Below are 22,091 nucleotides of genomic sequence, written 5' to 3' on the forward strand. Positions count from 1 at the left end.
CGCACCACCGCACAAGTTATCGAAGTTTCTGTTGATTGTTTATACATCACCAATTCATCGAGGAAGAATCAATTTGTTTGAAGATGGCAGGAGCTAGTATCTGCGATTTACCGATGGAAATTCTTGAAATGATTATCAGGCCTTTATCATCCCGCGATGCGGTGAGCTTGAGCCAAACGTGCACTAATCTAAGAAGGATTACCGGATTCAGACGTTTTTGGAAGGACAGAGCATATAAGCAGTAAGTAAATCATTTTTGTTTTATATCACAAAATATTATAACTGTAATATTTCTACTGTACGTTAGTTACTATCAAATTGTTACTAAAGTGCATCATCGTCTGAATTTAAAACGTTAAGCGGCTTTTATATAATTCATTAAAATTATATTTATCGGAGTAAGCAGATTGATTTTATATGTTATCGAAATTCTCTTAAAAAATAAAAATCGACAAGATTCAATATATCGGGCCCTTTTATCTAGAAATAAACATTCGTAAACTTTTTGCTACATGTTGAGGCACTTTTTTAAGACTGACATTTCAAAATAAATGTAAAAGTAAACGTTTCGTAATATAATATCTCAAGTAAAATATTTTTTTTATCAATTAAAAATCATTTTAAATGCATGTTTTATTCATTACCGTTGAAAGCTGTTCTACAAGTATGTTATTTTGTAATGATTTTGACCACATACCCTGATAGCTTTATCTGTTCAGTTGCTTTATTATTAAGGATCATTATTTTCCAATTTTCTTAAGGTATTTAATTATGTTGTGGTTTAATATCGACCCTACCGGTAGATTATAATGATCAAAACTAATCGCTAATGGCAATATATACGAATTATCTTTCAGTCACATGGGAAAATGCCTAAATATGTTCCCAAACTGTTACGTATATTATTCATCTTTCAGCTGCAGGTATAAGGAAAACTACGCTCTATATGAGATATCAGATTTTCCACCAATATTTTATTATTTTACTAAACAATTATTTAATTATTTTAAAACCAACATTACCATATCGACATATTAGGATGATCCGTATTATTATAAATTATCTGTGTAGTAGATAAACATAGATTTAATAAGCATAAAGGAATATGAAAAAGTCTTTACCTTATCTAACATAAATATTATTTTTTGCAGATGTAAAGAACTACAACTTATGTACACATACCAGGAAAATTGGTATGAAATTTACATAGCCAAACCTAAAATAGAATATCAAGCTCTGGTAGAACTGAAAAAGATGTCATTCTTTTGTTTCTGGTATGTATCTTTAAGACACTGGCGGTGTATATTTGCGTTAACACAGTCAGTTAGAGAGCTATCCATTTCATCATTATTCATAATTGAGAAAGAGTTGGCAAGTTTAGATTTACACCCCTACTATTAGCTCTAAAGCACGCGATACGGATATACGTTCGATATACTTATGAATTAGGCCTGAACCGATACTTATTTTTTTTTTTCAATTGCGAATACTACTTTTAGAAATAGCATTTATTATTTAATAATATAAGTAGCAAATATTTAATACAAATATCAAATATTAATACAATAGTAAAATATTTCAATCTACGCCCGAATTTAGAATAAGCTTTTTGGAATTTTTCCACTTGATAAAAAATGATTCAGGCAACAATTATTAACATCGGTTGCCCCCCCCCTCCTGATTCTCGTGGGGTCTGCTATTGATTTTTAGCTGTGGTTATAGTTTAAAAATAATAAAATATATGTCATTGGTTTACACCTTCTGTATTAAAGGTGTTGATTGTGTATATCCCGTTCTTATGCATTAAAAAAAATAAGTTAGGTTGTACGTAGCAAGTATTAAAAAATCTATAATAATGAGCTACTTTAGCTCATAAAGAATATCATTGATTAAAAGTAAGCTATTTTATTCATTAATGTTTTTTTACTATGCCGTTTACAATGTACTCTGATTACAATACTTGGTGTACCAAGTGTTGTTTTTTTGTTATTATATTTATTATTATTTTAACTCACGTCATATCGTTACTTTCTAATCCACTCGAACACTTGCTTAAGTAACAGACATACATCACACCATGCTAAACGTTCATTCATCGTAGAACTTCAGTCGGTTTAATCTTTCCACTACTCGAATAACGAATGAAAAGTGCGGTGACCATTTTAAGCTACTGCTGCTCGTTCATTTTTCAAGCCTGATTAGTTATGCCATCAATTATCACTCTTTAGAGTATATGTAGTCATAACTGGCAATTTACAGGACAATATAGAGCTTTTTTTCACATATACATATCCCCAATGCACCCCAATACAAAATATATTTCACTCAAAAGCAAGAATTATATGCAAGGATATTTTAACGACCATAATATATTTTGGATTAAAATAACGATGAAACTGCCATGTAAGGGAGCTGACAATTTTATGTATTTAGAAATACTTTTACTATATCTCCAATAGACACTAATGAAGAAGTTGAAAATATTATATGATAATACTAATATAATAAAGATTTTTTTTTATTTCAGGGGAAAAATTATACCGCCTGATGAACGTTTTACAGTATTTGTAGAACAATGTGAAAAATTGAACGGTGCGGCTTATTATTATATAACTTCCTACTTAAAACGATTATGCACTTTAGATATATACTATTCTTACTATAGCCTCGTAGAAGGGTAAGAAAATTTTATACTAATAAGTACTATCTACAAAATATATATATATATTTAATTTAATTTATTTTACTACTATAGACGTCCTACATTGACGGACCAATATTATGCGAAGATGACGATTGAATTCTTGGTTCATAATCATCTTAAAAAGAGATGGAAAGACTATTGTAATAATAAAGCATATGTAACTCCAGAAAGAACGGCAGCATTTTTCACTGAATGGACTAATCCAACTAGAGAAAATTTTATTATTTGTGATCAGACACAGGTATGTAAACTATTTAATACATAACTATAAATATATACATATATATATTTTTTTTTTATTATACAAACTAAATACATTATTTTTCAGTTAAGATATAATTTGTATCATATAGAGATTTCACTTTCACGCGATCATCCATTTCACAAGGTTGAAATAGCTACTAGGGACACATGGCCAAAAAAAGTACTCAGTGATAATGTTTATGATCCAAAGACATCCAAAGATTTGATTAAGTTAATAGGTCAAAAGCTTATACAGGACATTAAACGCAAGAGTTTGGAACCTAAAAATTACTTAAAATGTACAATGTACATATTCCAGGTAATGTTAATTGTTTTATTGAATATTGCTTTTTTTATTACTTTTATACTGATTTTCTGATATTTCCAGGATGGAGAAAACTTAAACTGCTTACAGAATTACATATATTTGGAAGCAGTCTTGCGGCGATTTGGAATTAGATGCGATATTGTATCTACCGAAAATGGTTTACGCTTGATTTGGCGAGAAAATTGGGCCAGAAAGACTCAATTGCACACTGTGGATTTTAAAGATAATACCGTAAACATTAATGTGGTTCCGAGTGGCACAAAAGTATATTGTTACTCTCCATATACTTTATTATTGCATCTAGCAGATAACACCAGAGATAGCTCTAAGTATAAAAAATAAAGTGATTCACTAATATTGCTACAAAAATAAATCTCATCTTGGTTGTTTCTAACGTACTAAATTTTTAACGCTCTCTGGAGCAAAATTGGAAACCCCAGGTTGTTCGGTCATTAATTTATGTAGCAATATTCATGATCATTGCATATGTTCAATATTGGTTAATATTAATCGCAAATTACTTTTTATTTTAGTGTTAAATATGCTGCGGAATTAGCGCACTTTTTGCAACCTGAGAATTTAGAACGAATTCTTAAACTATCTGAGATCTATAGAAACTGTAATAAAGATCGATACAAAATTACTAAAACGCTGTCAGCTGTTTTAAAGATCACTAGACCTGTAATAAAAATTTGTCATTAAATTTGTATACTTTATTAAAATGTATGTGGAATATAATATATTTTCTTTAACTTATAGAATGGAGAGAATAATTCCTTACTGGAATTGTGTAAATCAAAACTCAAGAGTTCCTGGAAAGAATTAAAGCTGGCATACTCAATAAAAGTAAAGCTACTTTTGCTTACTCATGTCACTAATAAATTACAATGTTGTAAATGTGCAATTTTATTTCAGGATTCTCCAATGAAAGAAAGGTCTCAAACACAGAAGTTTTTTGTAGGAATGATTGTCACTCACAAAAGAGCATTTATAAATTTTGTGGTAAAAGATTGGGATAGCGTTTGTAGTCCGGAAAAGTGGAAAGAAATGAAGGGTTTCTACCCTGAAGCAGCACTCTTACAACCATTCTATAGTGTAATAGGGAACAATGGAAGTTTCGGGTATTTCAGCGAAGGTACGATAAATTCCATTGTTTTTTGAAGTAAGCTATAAAAATTTTGCCACATAAATTTATATGTATGTATACACTTATTTCTAATTTGTCATTAGTTAACATGTCCCTAATATCGATATTTTTTTGATATCATAAAAAATATTCAATAACTTTTTAATTTAATTTTTCTAAATAATTATTATACGTATTGCATTAAATATTCTAAAATCAACGACTAGTCGTGTGAGTGGCTATTACTTATTACTTTATGAAGTTTGTTTCTATTACATATTACTTAATAGAATTTGATTGTCTTACACTTTTATATTATCAGAACAATACATGCCAGAAAAAATGATTTCATTCTCAGACATATAATTCACAGACGGCAAATGTCGACATTCAAAAATATATTTCTGATGAAAATATACTTATAAATAAGTAAATATGTTATATCCGATATGATATATAAATATCGCAATATATAAAACAACTTCCTTTTTCCTAATATAAATCTAAGACTATTCATTTTTGTACTTGATATTATATAAACAACTTGCTTATATTTTACAGAATCATTAACATCAGCCATTTACCCAGATAGAATGCGAGATATAGAAACAGATTTGGGAGTTGATTTCACCCATTTCGACGGTTATTGCTACATTTCTAACAGGGAAAAGAATATGGTGTATTACAGAGACGCAGCCTTTAGAATGAAAGAACATAGGAAAATCTTGCCACACGGAGAAAAGTTGCGAAAATTGTATGCCCAACACAATGTAACACCAGGTCCAATTCAAGAACCCGATTTTTGGGATAATCATGTAAGAAGGATTGTTGTTCAAGCACAAATAATAGTATAATTACATCAGGAGCTAAACTATTACATTTTGGTATTTTAGAGACAAAACAAGGGGAAGAAAAATATAGTGAATGTATTTGTCAGCATTCTGTAAATATTAAAAACTCATATCACCACATTACTCAACAAAACTTGATGACCATTGGGTTTTTGGTTTCTAAGTAAGTCATACCTTTAATAATAATGTAATATTTTATACGGCCTATATTTTTATGTACATAATTTATTTACATTTATAATTACTGTAGAGCTAAGAATTTTAATATCTTTTCTGTCATCAAATTTATTCTTGAGAATTTCAATTATTACTTTTTGTTCATACTAAAGGATTATTTATTTTATCTAATATTTTTGTGGCATTTTAGATAGATTCAATGCTTATTTCTTGATTTATTATTGTAGTCTGTTTATTTTTATTGTGTACATTAGACTGATATAGATCTGATGTATGTATTTAACTTTATGTATTTTTTATATATTAATTTATAATACCTTGTACATTGTTTGTAAAATAAACTACTTATATATAGTAGTGTAGTGGGGCCGGAACGTTGTTCCAGTACATTTTTCTAAGAACAGATAGCGTTCTGCCACCATTTGTTAGATCTGTTAAAATTACTTTGAGCATAATTAAATTATCATCGACAGTACATTTAAACACCACAACAAACTAAATAATCAGGGTTATCGTACCCGAGTTCACATAATCACTAAAGGGAATTAGGTACTTTTTTTTAGAACTACACCACTGCTTATATATGTATTATTTAATGTAATTATACATAATAAATTTTTCATGTTGAATAAATATTTTTTATATTGTCTTCAATATTGTCGTTTTATTTATTGAAATCTGTTAAATGAAAATTCATTGAAACACGACAGGCATTCCCCCAATGCGTTACAAGTGGGTAAATAAGTACAATAAATAAGATAGTCTGTAAATCAGTGACATCTACTTTATTAATTATTAGCTATATTATAGCTTACAATAAATATTATTTAAATTAAATCAATCTATAAATTAATGCTCTATTTTTAATAACTATAAGCTATTATTACATGTTTTTCAAATTATTTATTACGGCATTGCCCTGTGAGATTAGGAAAATCTAGAAAAACCTAATCTGTGATGAACGATCAAAATTATAATTATATAGTAGTCACCTAACGGTTGAATTGTCGACTTACGAGCACAATCGAGACACCGATTGAGCCGCTGCAGTAGTATTTTATTAGCGATAAATAGTTGTTTACATGGTGGAAAAAAGAGGATTGTCAGTCGAGAGAATAACCCCCACGCCAGTGTTACTACTAGAGTGCCGCCAAGTTTTGGCCATAATGAAATATAAAGAAATATCTAAATATAAACAGGCCCCACAATATTTTTATTATTTAAAATCTGTTGTTTTATTTTCAAACTTGCTATTTGAAATTCCAAAATTGTACAAGCTACATGAATATTTTAATGAAATTATTATTTATATACACGGCTACACTTATAATTTAATATTATACGAGACAGAAAGGTGTTCTTCAATGGTGGGTGATGAGCCAAATAAGATCTGATTTAACGCGTGAAATTTGGTCGAGAAGTATTGTGTTACAAATACAAGAACCAGAGGGACACCCTAATGACTACGTTTTAGACTTTAATAAACAAAAATAGTTTTAGTCAAGTTCTAAAATAATTAAAATTTGTTATTAAAAATTACGTTTTATATATTACAAAGGCGCAAGTAGCTAATGCTAGCCATGAAAAACATTAAATTTAGCGATTTTTAAGATAGCTATTCAAGCAGTAATCATTTTAAAGGTTTTTCCATAGACGACTTAAATACCTAAATAGTTTTGTGAAATTATTTCATAGTATAAGTAGCAGATTATGTAAATGGTTCTTGGCGTTAGGACTGAGCCCCGCGTATGGTGCGTGGCATTAGAATGGTTAACTTGCTTAAGACATAGAAAGGGTGAAAAATGTAAAAAAAAAGACAAAAAAACAAATGGTAGTTGCGCCAATTTCAGTGCACACAATACAAAATAAAATATTTTAAAACTGAAATATACATATACATGAATAAAATACATTATTTTTGAAATATTATAATAATAATAAGTATTATTTTTAAAACCAATTTATTACTATTATAAGGCAGCTTCTATAAATTATGTCACAGGTTCAGCAGGGGGGGGGGGGGAGAGCAGGATCAGCAGAATTGTGACAGTGTGAAACAAAGAGGAGTCTGGCTTGTGATATAAGGAGAGGGGTAAAAAATTCACGAAAAACATGTGACATCCGTGTAATCCGTTTAATTTATAACAATCAAAAGTAGTATTATTTATTAATTAAAAATAATAAATTCTTAAGCATTAAAGGAATTTTAAACAAATAATGAAAAAGCAGACATTTTGAGTCTCTAAATACTAATATTATTTCAATAACTTTTATAAGTCATATTATACTCTAAAAATATTATTTCTGATATTTTTTTGCATTTATTTAAACATATACTTGAAATAAAATATAGAAAGCCATATTGGCTTATGGGAAGAAACTCCAAACTAGCAATATATATATATAATAAAACCAAGATATACAACGAAATCCTTAAACCAGTTTGGATCTACGGCATACAACATTGGAGATGTGCCAAACAGTGTCATATTAAAATGATTAAGAAGTTTCAAAATAAAGTGCTACAAAACATTGTAAATGCTCCGTGGTATGTTCGCGTTAGAGACATACTTCATGATCTAGGTGTCGAAGACGTCGCCAGTGCTATAAAATGTTTTGCTGCTAAACATGAAGCGAGGCTTCAAAAACACGCAACATCGAGGCAGCAAGATCCTTAATATGTTTAAAAACATAAATTATAAAAAAAAAAATTGAGCAAGTGCTTAAAAACATAAATTATTAAATATAGAGTAAAATTAGCTATTGGTCATAAACAAGACCAGTTTTAAAATGAAAAAAATTAAATATAAATAAATAAGTTAGCATATAAATAATACACCTTAGAAAATATAATATTTCTTATAAAAATCCTCCTTTTACTTTCTTTTAGTAGACAATATATACATTATTTTTTCTGGCAACACTTTTGACAGCTGTCAAACTTGCGTCTAAGATGGCACGTATTCTATAACTAATAGCATCTTTTATTTATATAAATGTATTGTTTATAGTCAAAACTTGTAGCCAATCATACACATAATCTCAAAAATGACTAAACCTTGTTAGCATATAAAAATGATATATTTATAGATATTCTTAATATTATAGGATATCAAATCATTTTCGGATAATGCCTTCAATCCAAAAGATTGGATAAACCAAGCTTATAAACATTCTGATAAAAATGAAAGCAAACAGGTGAGATATAGTTATTTTAATAATTATTCCTATGAATAATATTTAATACCATTTTAGGTTTTCGTCCAAAATACACTGTCCACTCTTCAGTTGTATATGCAACAATTAAATCACTCACTAGAAGAAACAACTTCACAGGTTATTATTATTATTATATGCATATATAATGTTAAAAATGTAGGAGTAGCTTAATGCGTTATAACGGGTAATAACACAGATCAAAAGAAGTTAATATTTACCTGTAGACTATTTTATATTATAGTATATCAATCTTATGGATTATGTTATATTGGCAAATATATTCTAAATATGTCTATCGGCATTAATATAAATAAAGTACGCTTATATTTTAATTAAGGTCATATCGGGATTACCAAGAATAATTCGTGAATCTGGCGAAGTTGAAGAGAACGCAAAAGGTTTGAGGGTACATGTTGATACTTTGGAAGAAGCTTTGTCTTCGGCCCAACATGCCGCTGATCATCCGTTGATTACTCTAAAGCGCACAGATAGACTTAAAACAAAGCTTGAGGTAAATGAATTTGTGCTTATTAAACTATACTTATATGATTTATAAATATGTATTTAATTTAGGGGGCAAGGCAAGAATTACAAGAAGCTGATAAATGGGCTGCTTTAACAAGCAAGTTAGAAAGTGCACTTGAATCAGGCCAGGCTTCTGATCTTCATACTTTTATAAAATTGATTGAAGATATGAACGAATGCTTAGAAGTGGGTTCCTTTATTTTGACTTTTCTGAGAAGAGAATTTTTATACATGTATACTTTTATTTATGTAGATATTATCAGGATCCAGCGATTATGAAGATAAAAGATTACAATTAGAGGGTTTGAAAAATAGTCTTGAAGCTGTGTTAAGTCCGGAAGTTGTAGAGGCATTTACAGGACAAAATACAGGTATAAATATGTAAATTTACCTGTATTTCGTTGGTTTGGAAAAAAATCATTACGCTAGAACAGTGTCTGTCAAATTGTGTGCCGCCACACGAACAATACCATATCATAAAAAAATCGTAAAGAAAAAACCTCTGAAAAATGAAAAAGAGCAAACAAGACGAACACTTGAATAAAAAGTCCACCTCATCAAATATAAAATATAATTAAAAATTCATCCAATATGGTTTTATATTATCTGAAAAAGATAACTCGATTCCTTTTTGTAAGATTTGTTTACCAACACCGTCAATGTCAGTTAATAATCCAAAACATAAAAAGAAAGTAAAAAAATACGTTGAAATGCTAAAAATAATTGAAAAATTTAATCAAAAGAATTTCACTCGATTTTCGAAAAAGATCAAAATAACCAGTTACAAGATTGCCCAGCTTTTGGCAAAAAAGAAAAAATACACATTCTGAAAACATTATTTTATAATACCAATATTGGAGATCGCCGTTGACATATTGATTAGTAATGAAGCCATCAATCAAATTAAGACCATTTCTTTGCCAGTCCACGTGATTTCTCGTAAAATTCATGACATTTCGCGAGACATTGATGATCAGCTCCGCAAACATTTCACTGAAACAAAAAAATAACATGAAATCTTATGGGCTATACAAATTGATGAAAGTACAGACATCAGCAACAAAGCTCAACTAATTGTTTGTAAAATCATAAGTCAGTTTTTCTTTTGCTGTGATTCAATTGAATCCTTCTAAATAATAACATTATTATTGTATTATATTGCCTATATATGTATATTATATATTTATAAAACAATGTTATTTTATTGTTTCTATAATACATGCTGATAAAGTATATTTAATATTGATGGGATATTTATTTGGTGTGCTGCAAAATAAATTCCCATCCAGTAAGGTAAAAAAGTTTGGCAGACACTGCATTAGAAGAAGGGTTGTTTTTAGAAGTGTTGCGTCGAAAAAGGATCAATGCAATCTTTATTTTGCATTCATAAATACAAATGAAGATAAAAAGAACTGAAAAGAAACTGCAAGAAAAATATGATATTAATTTCAAAGTAAAAGAGCTTTCATGCATAAAGAATGAGAAGAATAGGTCAGTTTTAACAATAGCGGGTGGTTAAACGAAAATCGAACGACTCAGTTTTTCTACAGTAAGTACCATCCAGTGAGTGAATGTTACACCCAGTTTGTGATAAACTAATAATGTTGGTGATATCATACACTAGGATGTTTGAATGTTTTAAGAGTTTCCTAAATTGTTGTACTAGAACTGGCGCTTTTAGATCTCGAAATGGTGCCATAATATTTCTATCATTTTATCGGCAGGAGTTTATTAATTTAAAAAAATGTGATATTTTATCAAGTGTGTGTTTATTTTAGAAAAATGTAAGGAGTATTGGATGTTATTTGAATCAATGGGACGAAAGGAGACTCTTAGTGTCTATAGAGCTCGTTGTGAAGACAGAGCACTGCGCTCTCGTCTACCATCTGCTATTTCTGTGTTTACGCCATCCTCATTGAGGGATTTACATACAATACTTTTAAGACACGCCGCTAACCAGGTAATGCATATATAATAGTAAAATAAACAACTTATTGCTAATCCATAAAATTGTTTTTTCAGTTGGAATGGGCACCTATGGTATGTCCTGGTGAAGAAACTCTTCCATGGTTAATAAAACTGTTTACATCAGTTTTGAGCGATTTAATGGATGCTCATCGATTTGAGGACGCCGACGCAAAAAATGTTTCTAGCGCCACACAGCTCGATCAACTCGCTGAATACATTGCAGCTTGTGATCACTTCACATCAGAAATGATAGTGATCATAAAGAAAGAACAGGAAAAGAAAGGTTTGTAATATAATACAATCATTAACTTAATTTTAAATTAAAATAAATATTTTTTTTATTAGGAAACATAACTGAAAAAGACATCAATGAATTCGGTTACGTGATTTATACTCCTGTTCGTAACGGTCTTAAAAGATTAGGAAAACTTCTCGTAGCGGCTATGATTGAAGATCTGGGACCTGCTCCAGTGATTGATGTATGATACTATAAATATATGCTCTATATAAATTTTATATTAATAACATTTTTTATCCTTAAAATAGATTAAAAGTCCTGATATTGGAACAATGCTTCAACTTAGAGTTGCTCGTGGATTACGTACGTTAACATCTCGTCTCAATCAAGGGGTAGTTTTATCTAGGTGCTCTGCTCATCTGCACTTGGTTTTTGCTGCTCAGGTAATTTAAATAATAATCTATTATTTAGCGTATAAAATTGATACACTTATCATTTCAGTGGCTCATCGAAGATTTGTGTAACGGTTGGTCGTCAGTCGACAATTTATCTGGTTGCCTTTCATTGCTGAAAGGCGCTGCCCAAATACAACAATTGGTAGCTCAAGCTAATGCTATCTTAGATGATTCTAAAGATGGTTAGTTTCAAGTAAAAATAAACAATATTTATAAACATAATTATCAATTCATTTTAATTTTTATTTACAGAAGAAGCATTGTTGCAAAAGTACTCCAACTGGATGGAGCCATTGCGCGATTGGAAAGTTTTACTTAAGAATAATTTCATTCCGATAGTATCATCTTCCCCTTTAAATTCAGCACCTGATAAACTGTGTAAGGATCTCCGTCGCACAGCTCTCAATCTAGTTTTGGCTCCTATATCAGTTTATTTAGGTTAATGAGATTTGATAAAAGTTTTATTACAAACTATAATAAATAATATACCTTTACCTATTTTTATAATCTAAGATTGTATGAACGCATTACATGGATGGTCTGATAACGACCAACATTCTATAGACCTTCCCGATTTCAGTCTAACTCCACAAGAATACATAACACAGGTTAATTGATTTAAGCTAGTTAAAAATAATATTTTACACTAATATAAAATATTCTGAATTCTAGGTTGGACAATATTTAATCAATTTACCACAACATCTAGAACCATTGTTGGAGCGAGGTGAAGTATCTTCGACAGAAGAGAATCCAGCTTATCAGTTTTTGAATGAAGTATCAATAAATCAATAATAGTAATATATTTGTTTATAATACCGTTAATTACATATAATTGTTATTTTAGGTCTGCAATTCTGCTTGTGATATGTTTGTCTTGAAAATTAACTCAATTGAGATGGATTCGTTAGGCGTGAGAAAATGCTCTACAGATATTGGTGATCATAAATATTATTTTATAAAACACACTAGTTTCGATTAGCAAATATTTATAAACATATTAATTATTATTTTTAGATTACTTGTTCTCAGTATTAGAAGAACTAGAAGCTGGTTCATCAGGAATTCAAACGTTAACCGAAGCTTTGAAAAATAAGCAAAGGACTATTTAAAATACAAAATAAGTTATTTCATTCCGGTTAATATTTACTGGTTAGAGTAAACTATTAACCAGGTTTAATTTATACAATGTGCGCTTATTGCTTTTCTTTATATGATTAAAATTATGTTTGCATTTACATAATAAAAAATGTTGATTTTTTATTATGGAAATGCAATTTTATTATTATTACAATATCAACATAAAAATATATTTATGTTTGAAAGTGAGAAATCAAGATTAAATAATGTTATGATGACGACGTGTATGTTATTTATTAAAATCATTTTGCCGAAGGCAAGGCAAATTGGAAATTAAAGTCGCTCAAAATAAAAAGGCAAATTGCTAGGATTCGATTAGATTTTAGGAATAAAATCATTCAGGATCGGTATTTGTTTCACAGTTATGGTGCATTAATTTTTTTCATGTGCAGTATAATAAGGATACCAATCTTGAGGATAATTTTGTTTGGATTATAGGGAATTTATGACTCAATTGACAGCACTGCTCCAAGTGCAGTGAGCAGTGTTTTTAATTTTTATTGCACTTTCAAGATTTTCATTTGAATCACCCTCATATATCCCCACTAAGCACTTAAATAAAAAATACAGTTTATCTCAAGCACTTGTACGCACAAGTTGTGTTTTACATTAAATTTCTCAAGGAAAATACCACATATTGAGTAATGTATTCATAATCTATGTATGAGCTATAATTTAATACAAGATTTATAAAGGCTTTTTATGTAGTTTTAATAGTTATGATAAATTGAAAAGATAAACTCGACACTATTTCTTTACGTTTTAAGAATCAATGCTTTTATAACTTATTAGGTTGATAATAAAAAATGGCTGGGAACTGCAATTTCGTTATTTTTGGATTTTTATGTTGTTCAACTTTGTGTTTGGGATATAAAATAATGATAATGTGTTCCGTGCCCATACCGAGTCACTATATTCTTTGCAAAGCTGCTGCTGAAATACTTCAAGAACGCGGACATAATGTAATATTTTAAACTTTAATTCAATCTTGCAATATACATATTCATTGCCTTTTCTAGGTAACTTTAATTAGCGCTTACTCCACAAAAAAATCAAAATTCAGGGATGTTCCAGTGCCTGGATTATTGGCTCACAGAGGTAAGTTCTGCCCTTTATAAGATACCATTATTTACATCTAATGAAATATGGTCTTTTAAATTTAAGAAATTGTTCAAATTTATTTGCATACCATTGAAAAGAATACATTGCAGAGTTTTTCGTTGATAATCGAAAAAAAAAAAAAATTTCAGAATAAAAGTAAAATTTCGAAATTACATTAATAACAGTTAACATATACTTTTCTAAGATCTTTATATGTTTGTTTAAATCAATTGTTCGTATTATTTATAAACGGCATAGAAATGACAATTAAAAAAAATGTATTTGCTTTCAAAAGCATCCAAACTATTTCTGACTCGTCTTTGCAGACCAATCTGGATTCCTTGTGAAAATGGACTGATGGCAATCGTTTACCTTTCAGCATTGGAATGTGCTATGTCAAACCGTTTTCTAGATCTATATTGCTAGTGGAATTTTCTTATTGCTTTGGTGAACATTAACTGGTTAGAGATTTCCACTGGAGTCATTGAAATTACATTCAATAAATGGAAATACTCTCTAAATTTCAATAATATTTCTACAAAAACTTTTAAGATGCCACTATATTATGAGGAATGCGTGATCTTTGATATTTAATCAGTGATTTGCGTCCTTAACAATATTTTGTATGTAGCAATTTAGAAACAGGATTTTTAATTTGGAATCTTAGACCAAATATTTTTTCTTGACAGAAAACCTAGATAAGATTTCTGAGATACTTCTCTTTACACGAAAGAGTTCAGTTACAATTATTTTCTCTATCCCAGTGCCTTTTTATTATAAACTTTGAGTTATGGTTTTCGTAGAAAGATGTATATTGTCAATTGTTTCAACAAATTACTGAATGAAGCTGTAGGCAATCTTTCTATTGTTGAGAATATACAACTTTGGGTTCTGGAACATCCTAGAGCAATGCATTCAAGGCGGCTTTTCGTGCCGGTTCCGACATAAACATCCACACTTGCCGACTAGCCTTTGGAAATAGCAATCTAGCTTCTTAATGTACATTGATCTGTTCAGTGTCAGCTACAAGGAGCTGGTCCGATTTATTCAATATAATTTTAGTATTTAAAAACATATTTTTAAAATTTTATTTAATTATGCTACTTTTGTTTTAGATCATTGTGACGCATTGGGTGTAACTTCTAAGGTCATGATGTTCGTATTTTAATAAATAAATCAAATCATTATTTGATTATGTAATGTCTAGAATCAATATCAGAGTAGTAAAATGCAATAAAAAACAATGTGCATTGTTGACCATTAAATATTTATTTTCTGCTAGATATTACTTCAAGTGTGGCAAATTTATAAAAAATATGAAATTGAATTCTAAACTTATTTTGCAAAAAAAACGAGATAAAAAAAGAGGTGTTATAAAAGTAATGGGCGATCACTGACCAAACTCTGGCTTCTGATTGATTGACCTTTTTTATTTAAATTTCAACTTTTATTGGAGCACATCTGCATTTGAAGTAACAAGCAATTTTAAAATTTAATTTTGAAAATAAAATGTAAAATTAGCCAGATTTTAAATAATTAGTAATAATTATATAGATACTCATTTTCTCCACATTTCTGCATATACTGTATATTTACCTTAAAAATGAACATGTCTGATATTGATTCTAGATTCTAATATTGATTATTTTTTTGTTAATACAGAAAGTCTCGAATTTAACAGTTTTGATATTGTAAACATGTCGTCCTTTGATAATTTTAAAATGTTGAATGGTTTCATGCCGAGTGTTATTGAAGCAATATTTAATGATAAAAATGTTATGAAAATACTCAACGACGAATCAGAAACATTTGATGTTTATATGTTAGAACATTTTGTAAACGATGCCTTGCTCGGGTACTAAAATTAATAATTATTTGTTTCGCATATTTAGAGCTCTTAAACAAGATTGTGAATATTTTCAGATTTGGAGTGAAATACAAATGTCCCACAATTGTGTTATCTCCTGTCAGCCTCATGTCATGGTTGGCTGTATTAACTGACAATCCACTCTCAACGGCCACGGTGCCGAATGTTTTGAGCAACTTTTCCAAAGATATGACTTTGAAAGAAAGAATTGTTAATAGCATAATGAATGTCATGCAAGATATCATGGACTCGTTAGTTTTATTGGTTCTATATAATCAAATGTATGGTATTATTGCTAATACTAATTATTATTTTAGGTTCATATTTAGACCGGTGCAAGAACAAGCTTATAATACATATTTTCAAAAAGAGTCACAGATTGTTCCATACAATGAATTGAAAAACACCATTTCGTTTGCATTTATAAATTCACACCCGTCAATAGGAATTGCAAGACCATTATTACCGAATACGATTGAAATTGGTGGATTTCACATTAGTCAACCAGAGCCATTGCCATCTGTGAGTAATCATAAAATAATTTTAAAAATCGGAAAATAAATTATATATAATAGTTTAGATAATTGCAATTATTTTTTTTTGTATTGTATACTTACATCATACCTAATCTAATGTGGATTAATGAAATTATCACCGTCCCTATCTACTTTCTATCAAACTTACCGAACAATCAATCTATTTTTAATATTAGAAACTAGTGATTCTGAAACAATATATTATGATATGATTCGCGCCAGGTAAAGATTATAAAGAATGCGTACATATATGATATAATATTAACAGATGTATATCCACATATATGTATAATCATCTCAGTATATATGAATAATATACATTTATTAAAATGATAGCACTTAATGATTATGTTTGTATAACCATCTAAGGAAAAAGAGCATAAGAGTCGAATAATGCTCATTTTCTGCACATGGTTACATTATTAATTTTACTACACATATTAAGAAAATACTTTTGTTTTATAAAAGGACTTAAAACAAATATTAGATTCGTCTAAAAAGGGAGTGATTTACTTTAGCATGGGCAGTGATTTAAATAGTCGGGATATGGATATTAAACTAATTAATACAATATTGAAAGTTTTTGCGACATTGAAAGAAACCGTTATATGGAAATTTGAAGTAGACATTCCGCACAAACCGAGCAATGTAATTATCAAAAAATGGCTACCACAAAGAGGAATTTTGGGTATGGTGCGAATATTGTATACATATTTAACAATGATTAATATTTTTATGATTATTATGTTGATATTATTTCAGCGCATCCTAATATTAAGCTGTTTATAACACACGGTGGTATACTTAGTTGGACCGAAGCAACACATTTTGGCGTACCGTTGTTAGCGATACCGATATTTAGTGATCAATTTTACAATGCCAATGAGATCAAACTTAAAGGACAGGGCATTTATTTAGATTATTTTAGTATCACTGATGCATCGCTTAAACAGGCTATACAACTTTAAACGACACGTAAGTGAATAAAATATATCTTTAAATTGTATTTCTTATTTTTTAATTAATTATAATTGTATGTATATATTTCAATTCTAGTTATGCACAGAATGCGAGAAACCTACGTGATATATATAACGATAGACCAATGAAACCAAGCCAGCTTCTTGGATACTATGTGGAACATGTGATTCGAACAAATGGAGCCAAACACTTGAATCCTCCGAGACTTCCATGGTACTCTTTGCAACTGTTAGATGTGGCGCTCATTTTATTTGTTCCCATATTGTTTATATTATGGATGTTAGTGATTTTTTGTAAAAAATGTTACAATATAAATAATATGCAATATAAACGCAGTAATAAACTCAAAATAAAGTGAAGGTTTTATTCACTAAGTTTATTAAAAAAACGATTTTGTGAAATAAACTTACAAATTAATAGCATTTTATTTTCATTGTTCCCTTATTTTTTTAAACTTTTATTTTGTAGATATCTATGCAGGGATTAACTTACTTAAAATTCAATTATGTTTACTCAAAATGCATTATTTATACCTTTGTTTTAAGGAGCTCCACAAATAATATTTTCCCAAGGTCCCGCAAAACCCCCAGATGGATACACTTATTGTATTGTTGATCCAAATGAATCCGCTACTGTATTAATACAAAGTCTAATATTTATCTCCACTAAATCTCACAGAGCGACATTATTCAGCGTTTTAGACTTTCATCGACCAGGTTAATCCACTAGGGAAAAATTGATGAATCAAACCTCTTTATTTATATTTGTTTGGCCACACAGGGATCTTAGCAAAGCTATCGATTTTGCGATATGCTATTATTGATTCACTTCCATCCTTTGAATTTGACCAGAAAAATGCATGTCACTTAATGAAATACTATGAATTTTAATGAAAATACTTTTGCCCCCCCCTTGGAAAAATCTAAAATGACATCACTGATCTTAAACCAGAAATTCTAAGGTTATACTTCACTAATATTCTTCGAACATATTTTGAAATTTCAAAATATCAGCGAATTTGATGCCTTATTATTTATATGAGAGTTCAGGAAAAATTCTTGTTAAATTTAACAAAATACCATGGTCACTTGTAAATATGAGATTTTAGGGAACTATTGTAGAATATCATTTTTATTCCAAATCATTTTGTAGTAATTGAAAAATAAATTAAAAGTATATTTATAGATATGCATATAAATTCGTACATGACCATGAGTTGTTACGTTATCAGATCACTAGATAATAACAATTAACTCGTCGCCAATTTGTGTCCAGTTTGTCGTTAGTGCTCAACAAGGTAAGATGATTATTTGATAGTGTTACATATGTGTGCAATTATATGGTGAGCATTCAATAAAATGATGTAATAATTTTAGTATCGTCAAAATATCATCATGCATGTTTCAAAGTTTAGTATTATATTATTATGTATGATATCATTATGTTCATTTACGACGGGATATAAAATACTTATGGCGTGCCCTGCTCCTGCTAGAAGTCATCATAATTTATGTAAAGGCATTGTGGATATTCTGGTAGAACGTGGACATGAGGTAAATAATTGTTATGAAAATTGTATTAGAAATAAATAATTAATATATATTTAATGAAAAATATATTTATAGGTTACGTTTTTGAATGCATTTCCCAGAAATAATTCAGGATCTCGGGAAATTGGTGTTGATGCGTCAATAATTAAAAGTATTATTATTTAATAATATAAGTGTTGAAAATTTATTATACCTAATAAACATTTACTAATAATTTATTATACAATTTGTTTCAGATGCCTTTAATCCATTTTTGATGCTAAATATGTCCAAAATTGATATGATCAAACAAATAAATAGTTTCACTCCGCAATTGGCAGAAATATTTTTTGCAAGTGGAGAAATACAGAAACTTTTGAATGATGAATCAGAACATTTTGACGCTTACATTCTGGAATATTTTTTAAACGACTTTATGTTGGGGTAATTCTTTGCAGTATTTAACATACACAAATCAAAGTAGCAGCAATGACAGTGTAGTTTTCATAATACATTTTTGATAACGATAATGATAACGATATGGGCTAAATATATCGCTAATTTATTATTACAAAGACAATACTTATATAACATAATTACGAATTATTAAAAGATAATATTATGTAATATAATTGTGGCACCCAGCTTCTATCTGAGCCAACTTTTTAAAACAACCTTTTCTTTCAGTCGTCACTGTTTGAGTTTCATAAATATAGTAAGCCTATATATACACTTAATAAAACTTGAAATACTCGTTCAAAATAAGATGTCTTAACTGTATTTGGATAGATCTGCTACTATATATTAGGAACATTCACTTTACAACAATTAATAGACCCACAATTCCCCTCCAGCTGTAAAAAAATAATATTTTTATTATGAACCTATTTGAGTTTTATACATATATAATATATACATATTAAAATGATATTTATTTTGAGAGAATGCATTTTTTGGTATTAATTGTTGATGGTCAATGTTACTAATTTCATTATTATGTACTTTTTGTAATAACATTACATGAAAATGGATTTATTTTTTACTATTACAGGTTAGGTGTTCGTTACAATTGTCCAACGATCATATTATCACCACTAAATTTGATGTCATGGCTTGCACTTCAGATTGATACCCCACTTTCTATAGCTATAGTTCCGAATCTATTTACGTCATATTCCACAAATATGAATATTTGGCAACGAACCTTGAACACATTATTTTATATCCTGGAACAAGTAATGGGAATGTATGTCGCAGATGTTGCACAATAGTATATTATGAATGAAATATTATACTCAAACATTTTCAGATTATATTTAGATCCTGTAAGCGAAAAACTGTATCAACAGTATTTACCTAAAGAATCGAAGCGAGTACCTTACAGTGAGTTGAAAAATACCATAGTGACCACGTTGGTGAATACACATCCGTCTATAGGTGTCGTAAGACCGTTGCTACCGAACACTGTAGAAATTGGTGGATATCATATCAAAGGACCTGAGGCGCTTCCAGATGTAATACATATTTGTATAATTTGTTTTAAATGTGTATTAATTTATTATTAATTTTATAGGACATCAAGCAAATATTAGATTCGTCGAAGGAAGGCGTAATATTCTTCAGCATGGGCAGCAATCTTAAAAGTAGTGATATGAGTTTAAGCATGAGAAAAACATTATTGAAAGGCTTAGCTTCAGTTAAAGAAACTGTTTTGTGGAAATTTGAAGTAGATCTGCCGGAGAAACCTAAAAATGTCATAATTAGAAGCTGGCTGCCACAGACAGGAATATTAGGCAAAATTATTTTTTATTTTATGTTAATATTTATACATATCATAAAAACTATTGTAATAATTCTGTATTTAGATCATCCCAACGTGAAGCTGTTTATCTCACACGGAGGTTTACTGAGTTGTACAGAAGCTACTCATTTCGGAAAACCTATGCTTATAATACCAGTGTTTGGCGATCAACATCACAACGCGATTGAAGTCACTAACAGAAATCAAGGGATTTTCTTGAAATTCGAAAACGTAACCGATGAGTCGTTCCAGTGGGCTCTGAATGAGGCACTTTCAAACAAGAAGTCAGTATAGAAGTATTGCGTATAAATTTATAATTTAGCAAAAACTTATATTTTAATTTTTTTAAGATATATGAATACTGCAAAGCAACTACAGACATTATTCCACGATAGACCAATGAAACCACGAGATTTGGCAGGATTTTATGTGGAGCACGCAATCAGGACGAAAGGTGCCAAACATTTATCACCACCAAAATTACCTAGATATTCTTTGCTGCTTTTGGATGTATTTGCTATTATGTTAACGCCGTGTTTAATATTCTTGTCTGTGTCAATATATTGTTGTAGAAAATTATGTTGTAAAAAAGGTAAAAACCAACTAGACAATAAATTGAAACAAAATTAATCTTGTACCTATATGTGGTGTTAGTAAATAGATTATTATAATAAAAAATAATATATTTTTGTATTCCATAATGTAGTTTGATTATTACAATTTTTGTGAGTTGAAATGGCAGGTTTTTAAAACCCATATTTGTCACCGTCAAATGTCAAAAAATTATTTCTAGGAAGTATAGATGAAAAAAATTGCATTGAATGGATGCGCATGAACCGACAGATCAGCTGACCAGAAATTCATCAGTCGCTGATGCGAGTTTGCTCGTATCAGTGGACATTTTGTCCTCAAAGCGATATTAATATTTAAATGTATATTACATTTAAAAAAATGGATTTTTAAGTTTTTAAAATAAATTTACGTGAATTAAAAAAAACAATAAATTTATATTTTATTTTACACCAATTTTTTTAATTAGAAAAATTGAATATAGAACATTTTTTGCTCGAAATTATTTCTTCAATATCGGGCGTAAATTGTTTAGATAATGTTGTCTTCAGTGCTGATTTTAAATGCTCAACTATTACTCTCAACCTGTGTGAAGTCTTATTAGTTTTTAAAAGAACAAATAATTGTTTATACAGGTATGTACTACTACATTTTGCCAATAGTTTCACTGCAAACATACGCATTTCAATAAAATGTTTTTGCAATTAAAAATCAAGAATACCAACTTCATTA

General features: G+C 29.3%; 4 protein-coding genes across 5 annotated transcripts; all 4 read left to right on the forward strand.

Moving 5' to 3' along the window:
- On the forward strand, positions 1-5,982 carry LOC148226333 (F-box only protein 21-like). The gene is made up of 11 exons (XM_088204139.1): positions 1-241; positions 1,152-1,274; positions 2,528-2,677; positions 2,756-2,945; positions 3,033-3,266; positions 3,336-3,604; positions 3,809-3,956; positions 4,035-4,121; positions 4,191-4,410; positions 4,963-5,216; positions 5,295-5,982. The coding sequence occupies exons 1-11, from the start codon at positions 84-86 to the stop codon at positions 5,346-5,348; spliced, it is 1,887 nt and encodes a 628-aa protein (XP_088060265.1). The 5' UTR covers positions 1-83; the 3' UTR covers positions 5,349-5,982.
- Positions 5,983-8,351: 2,369 nt separating this feature from the next.
- Cog7 (conserved oligomeric Golgi complex subunit 7) lies at positions 8,352-13,673 on the forward strand. The gene is made up of 16 exons (XM_088203245.1): positions 8,352-8,385; positions 8,538-8,627; positions 8,685-8,765; positions 8,986-9,159; positions 9,222-9,359; positions 9,427-9,544; positions 10,952-11,133; positions 11,196-11,424; positions 11,487-11,620; positions 11,688-11,822; positions 11,881-12,016; positions 12,087-12,272; positions 12,348-12,442; positions 12,507-12,611; positions 12,682-12,772; positions 12,852-13,673. Exons 1-16 carry the CDS (start codon positions 8,383-8,385, stop codon positions 12,944-12,946), a joined length of 1,992 nt encoding a protein of 663 aa, XP_088059371.1. The 5' UTR covers positions 8,352-8,382; the 3' UTR covers positions 12,947-13,673.
- A 107-nt stretch (positions 13,674-13,780) lies between these two features.
- On the forward strand, positions 13,781-17,140 carry LOC148226335 (UDP-glucosyltransferase 2-like). Its single transcript, XM_088203248.1, has 6 exons — positions 13,781-13,936; positions 13,994-14,072; positions 15,738-15,930; positions 15,999-16,193; positions 16,260-16,464; positions 16,997-17,140. The coding sequence occupies exons 1-6, from the start codon at positions 13,781-13,783 to the stop codon at positions 17,006-17,008; spliced, it is 840 nt and encodes a 279-aa protein (XP_088059374.1). The 3' UTR covers positions 17,009-17,140.
- Positions 17,141-17,542: 402 nt separating this feature from the next.
- LOC148226336 (UDP-glucosyltransferase 2-like) lies at positions 17,543-21,490 on the forward strand. 2 transcript variants are annotated; one of them, XM_088203247.1, is made up of 10 exons: positions 17,543-17,672; positions 18,645-18,756; positions 18,836-19,012; positions 19,085-19,160; positions 19,246-19,432; positions 20,040-20,234; positions 20,298-20,502; positions 20,562-20,781; positions 20,854-21,073; positions 21,140-21,490. In XM_088203247.1, the coding sequence occupies exons 3-10, from the start codon at positions 18,854-18,856 to the stop codon at positions 21,417-21,419; spliced, it is 1,542 nt and encodes a 513-aa protein (XP_088059373.1). In that variant the 5' UTR covers positions 17,543-17,672; positions 18,645-18,756; positions 18,836-18,853; the 3' UTR covers positions 21,420-21,490. The 2 variants fall into 2 exon arrangements, with proteins under 2 accessions (XP_088059373.1, XP_088059372.1); XM_088203246.1 differs by lacking the exons at positions 17,543-17,672; positions 18,645-18,756 and having other exon boundaries at positions 18,763-19,012.
- The last annotated feature ends 601 nt before the right edge of the window (positions 21,491-22,091 follow it).

This window comes from Plectrocnemia conspersa, unplaced genomic scaffold, assembly GCF_051122295.1.
Source record: "Plectrocnemia conspersa isolate PC_06_02 unplaced genomic scaffold, ASM5112229v1 ptg000014l, whole genome shotgun sequence".
Taxonomy (NCBI): Eukaryota; Metazoa; Arthropoda; class Insecta; order Trichoptera; family Polycentropodidae; genus Plectrocnemia; species Plectrocnemia conspersa.

What these genes read in the sequence shown, in the direction of transcription:
- LOC148226335 (XM_088203248.1), top strand. Translation starts at nt 13,781, where the DNA reads ATGGCTGGGAACTGCAATTTCGTTATTTTTGGATTTTTATGTTGTTCA. An exon ending in TGGATTATTGGCTCACAGAG is followed by an intron (nt 14,073 to 15,737) that starts GTAAGTTCTGCC and finishes TTGTTAATACAG; the next exon opens with AAAGTCTCGAATTTAACAGT. An exon ending in GTAAACGATGCCTTGCTCGG is followed by an intron (nt 15,931 to 15,998) that starts GTACTAAAATTA and finishes GAATATTTTCAG; the next exon opens with ATTTGGAGTGAAATACAAAT.
- Cog7 (XM_088203245.1), top strand. An exon ending in GACCTGCTCCAGTGATTGAT is followed by an intron (nt 11,621 to 11,687) that starts GTATGATACTAT and finishes TCCTTAAAATAG; the next exon opens with ATTAAAAGTCCTGATATTGG. An exon ending in TCCTATATCAGTTTATTTAG is followed by an intron (nt 12,273 to 12,347) that starts GTTAATGAGATT and finishes TTATAATCTAAG; the next exon opens with ATTGTATGAACGCATTACAT.
- LOC148226336 (XM_088203247.1), top strand. Translation starts at nt 18,854, where the DNA reads ATGCATGTTTCAAAGTTTAGTATTATATTATTATGTATGATATCATTA. An exon ending in CTGGAACAAGTAATGGGAAT is followed by an intron (nt 20,235 to 20,297) that starts GTATGTCGCAGA and finishes AAACATTTTCAG; the next exon opens with ATTATATTTAGATCCTGTAA. An exon ending in GAGGCACTTTCAAACAAGAA is followed by an intron (nt 21,074 to 21,139) that starts GTCAGTATAGAA and finishes AATTTTTTTAAG; the next exon opens with ATATATGAATACTGCAAAGC.
- LOC148226333 (XM_088204139.1), top strand. Translation starts at nt 84, where the DNA reads ATGGCAGGAGCTAGTATCTGCGATTTACCGATGGAAATTCTTGAAATG. An exon ending in TACTATAGCCTCGTAGAAGG is followed by an intron (nt 2,678 to 2,755) that starts GTAAGAAAATTT and finishes TTACTACTATAG; the next exon opens with ACGTCCTACATTGACGGACC. An exon ending in TTTTAAAGATCACTAGACCT is followed by an intron (nt 3,957 to 4,034) that starts GTAATAAAAATT and finishes TTTAACTTATAG; the next exon opens with AATGGAGAGAATAATTCCTT.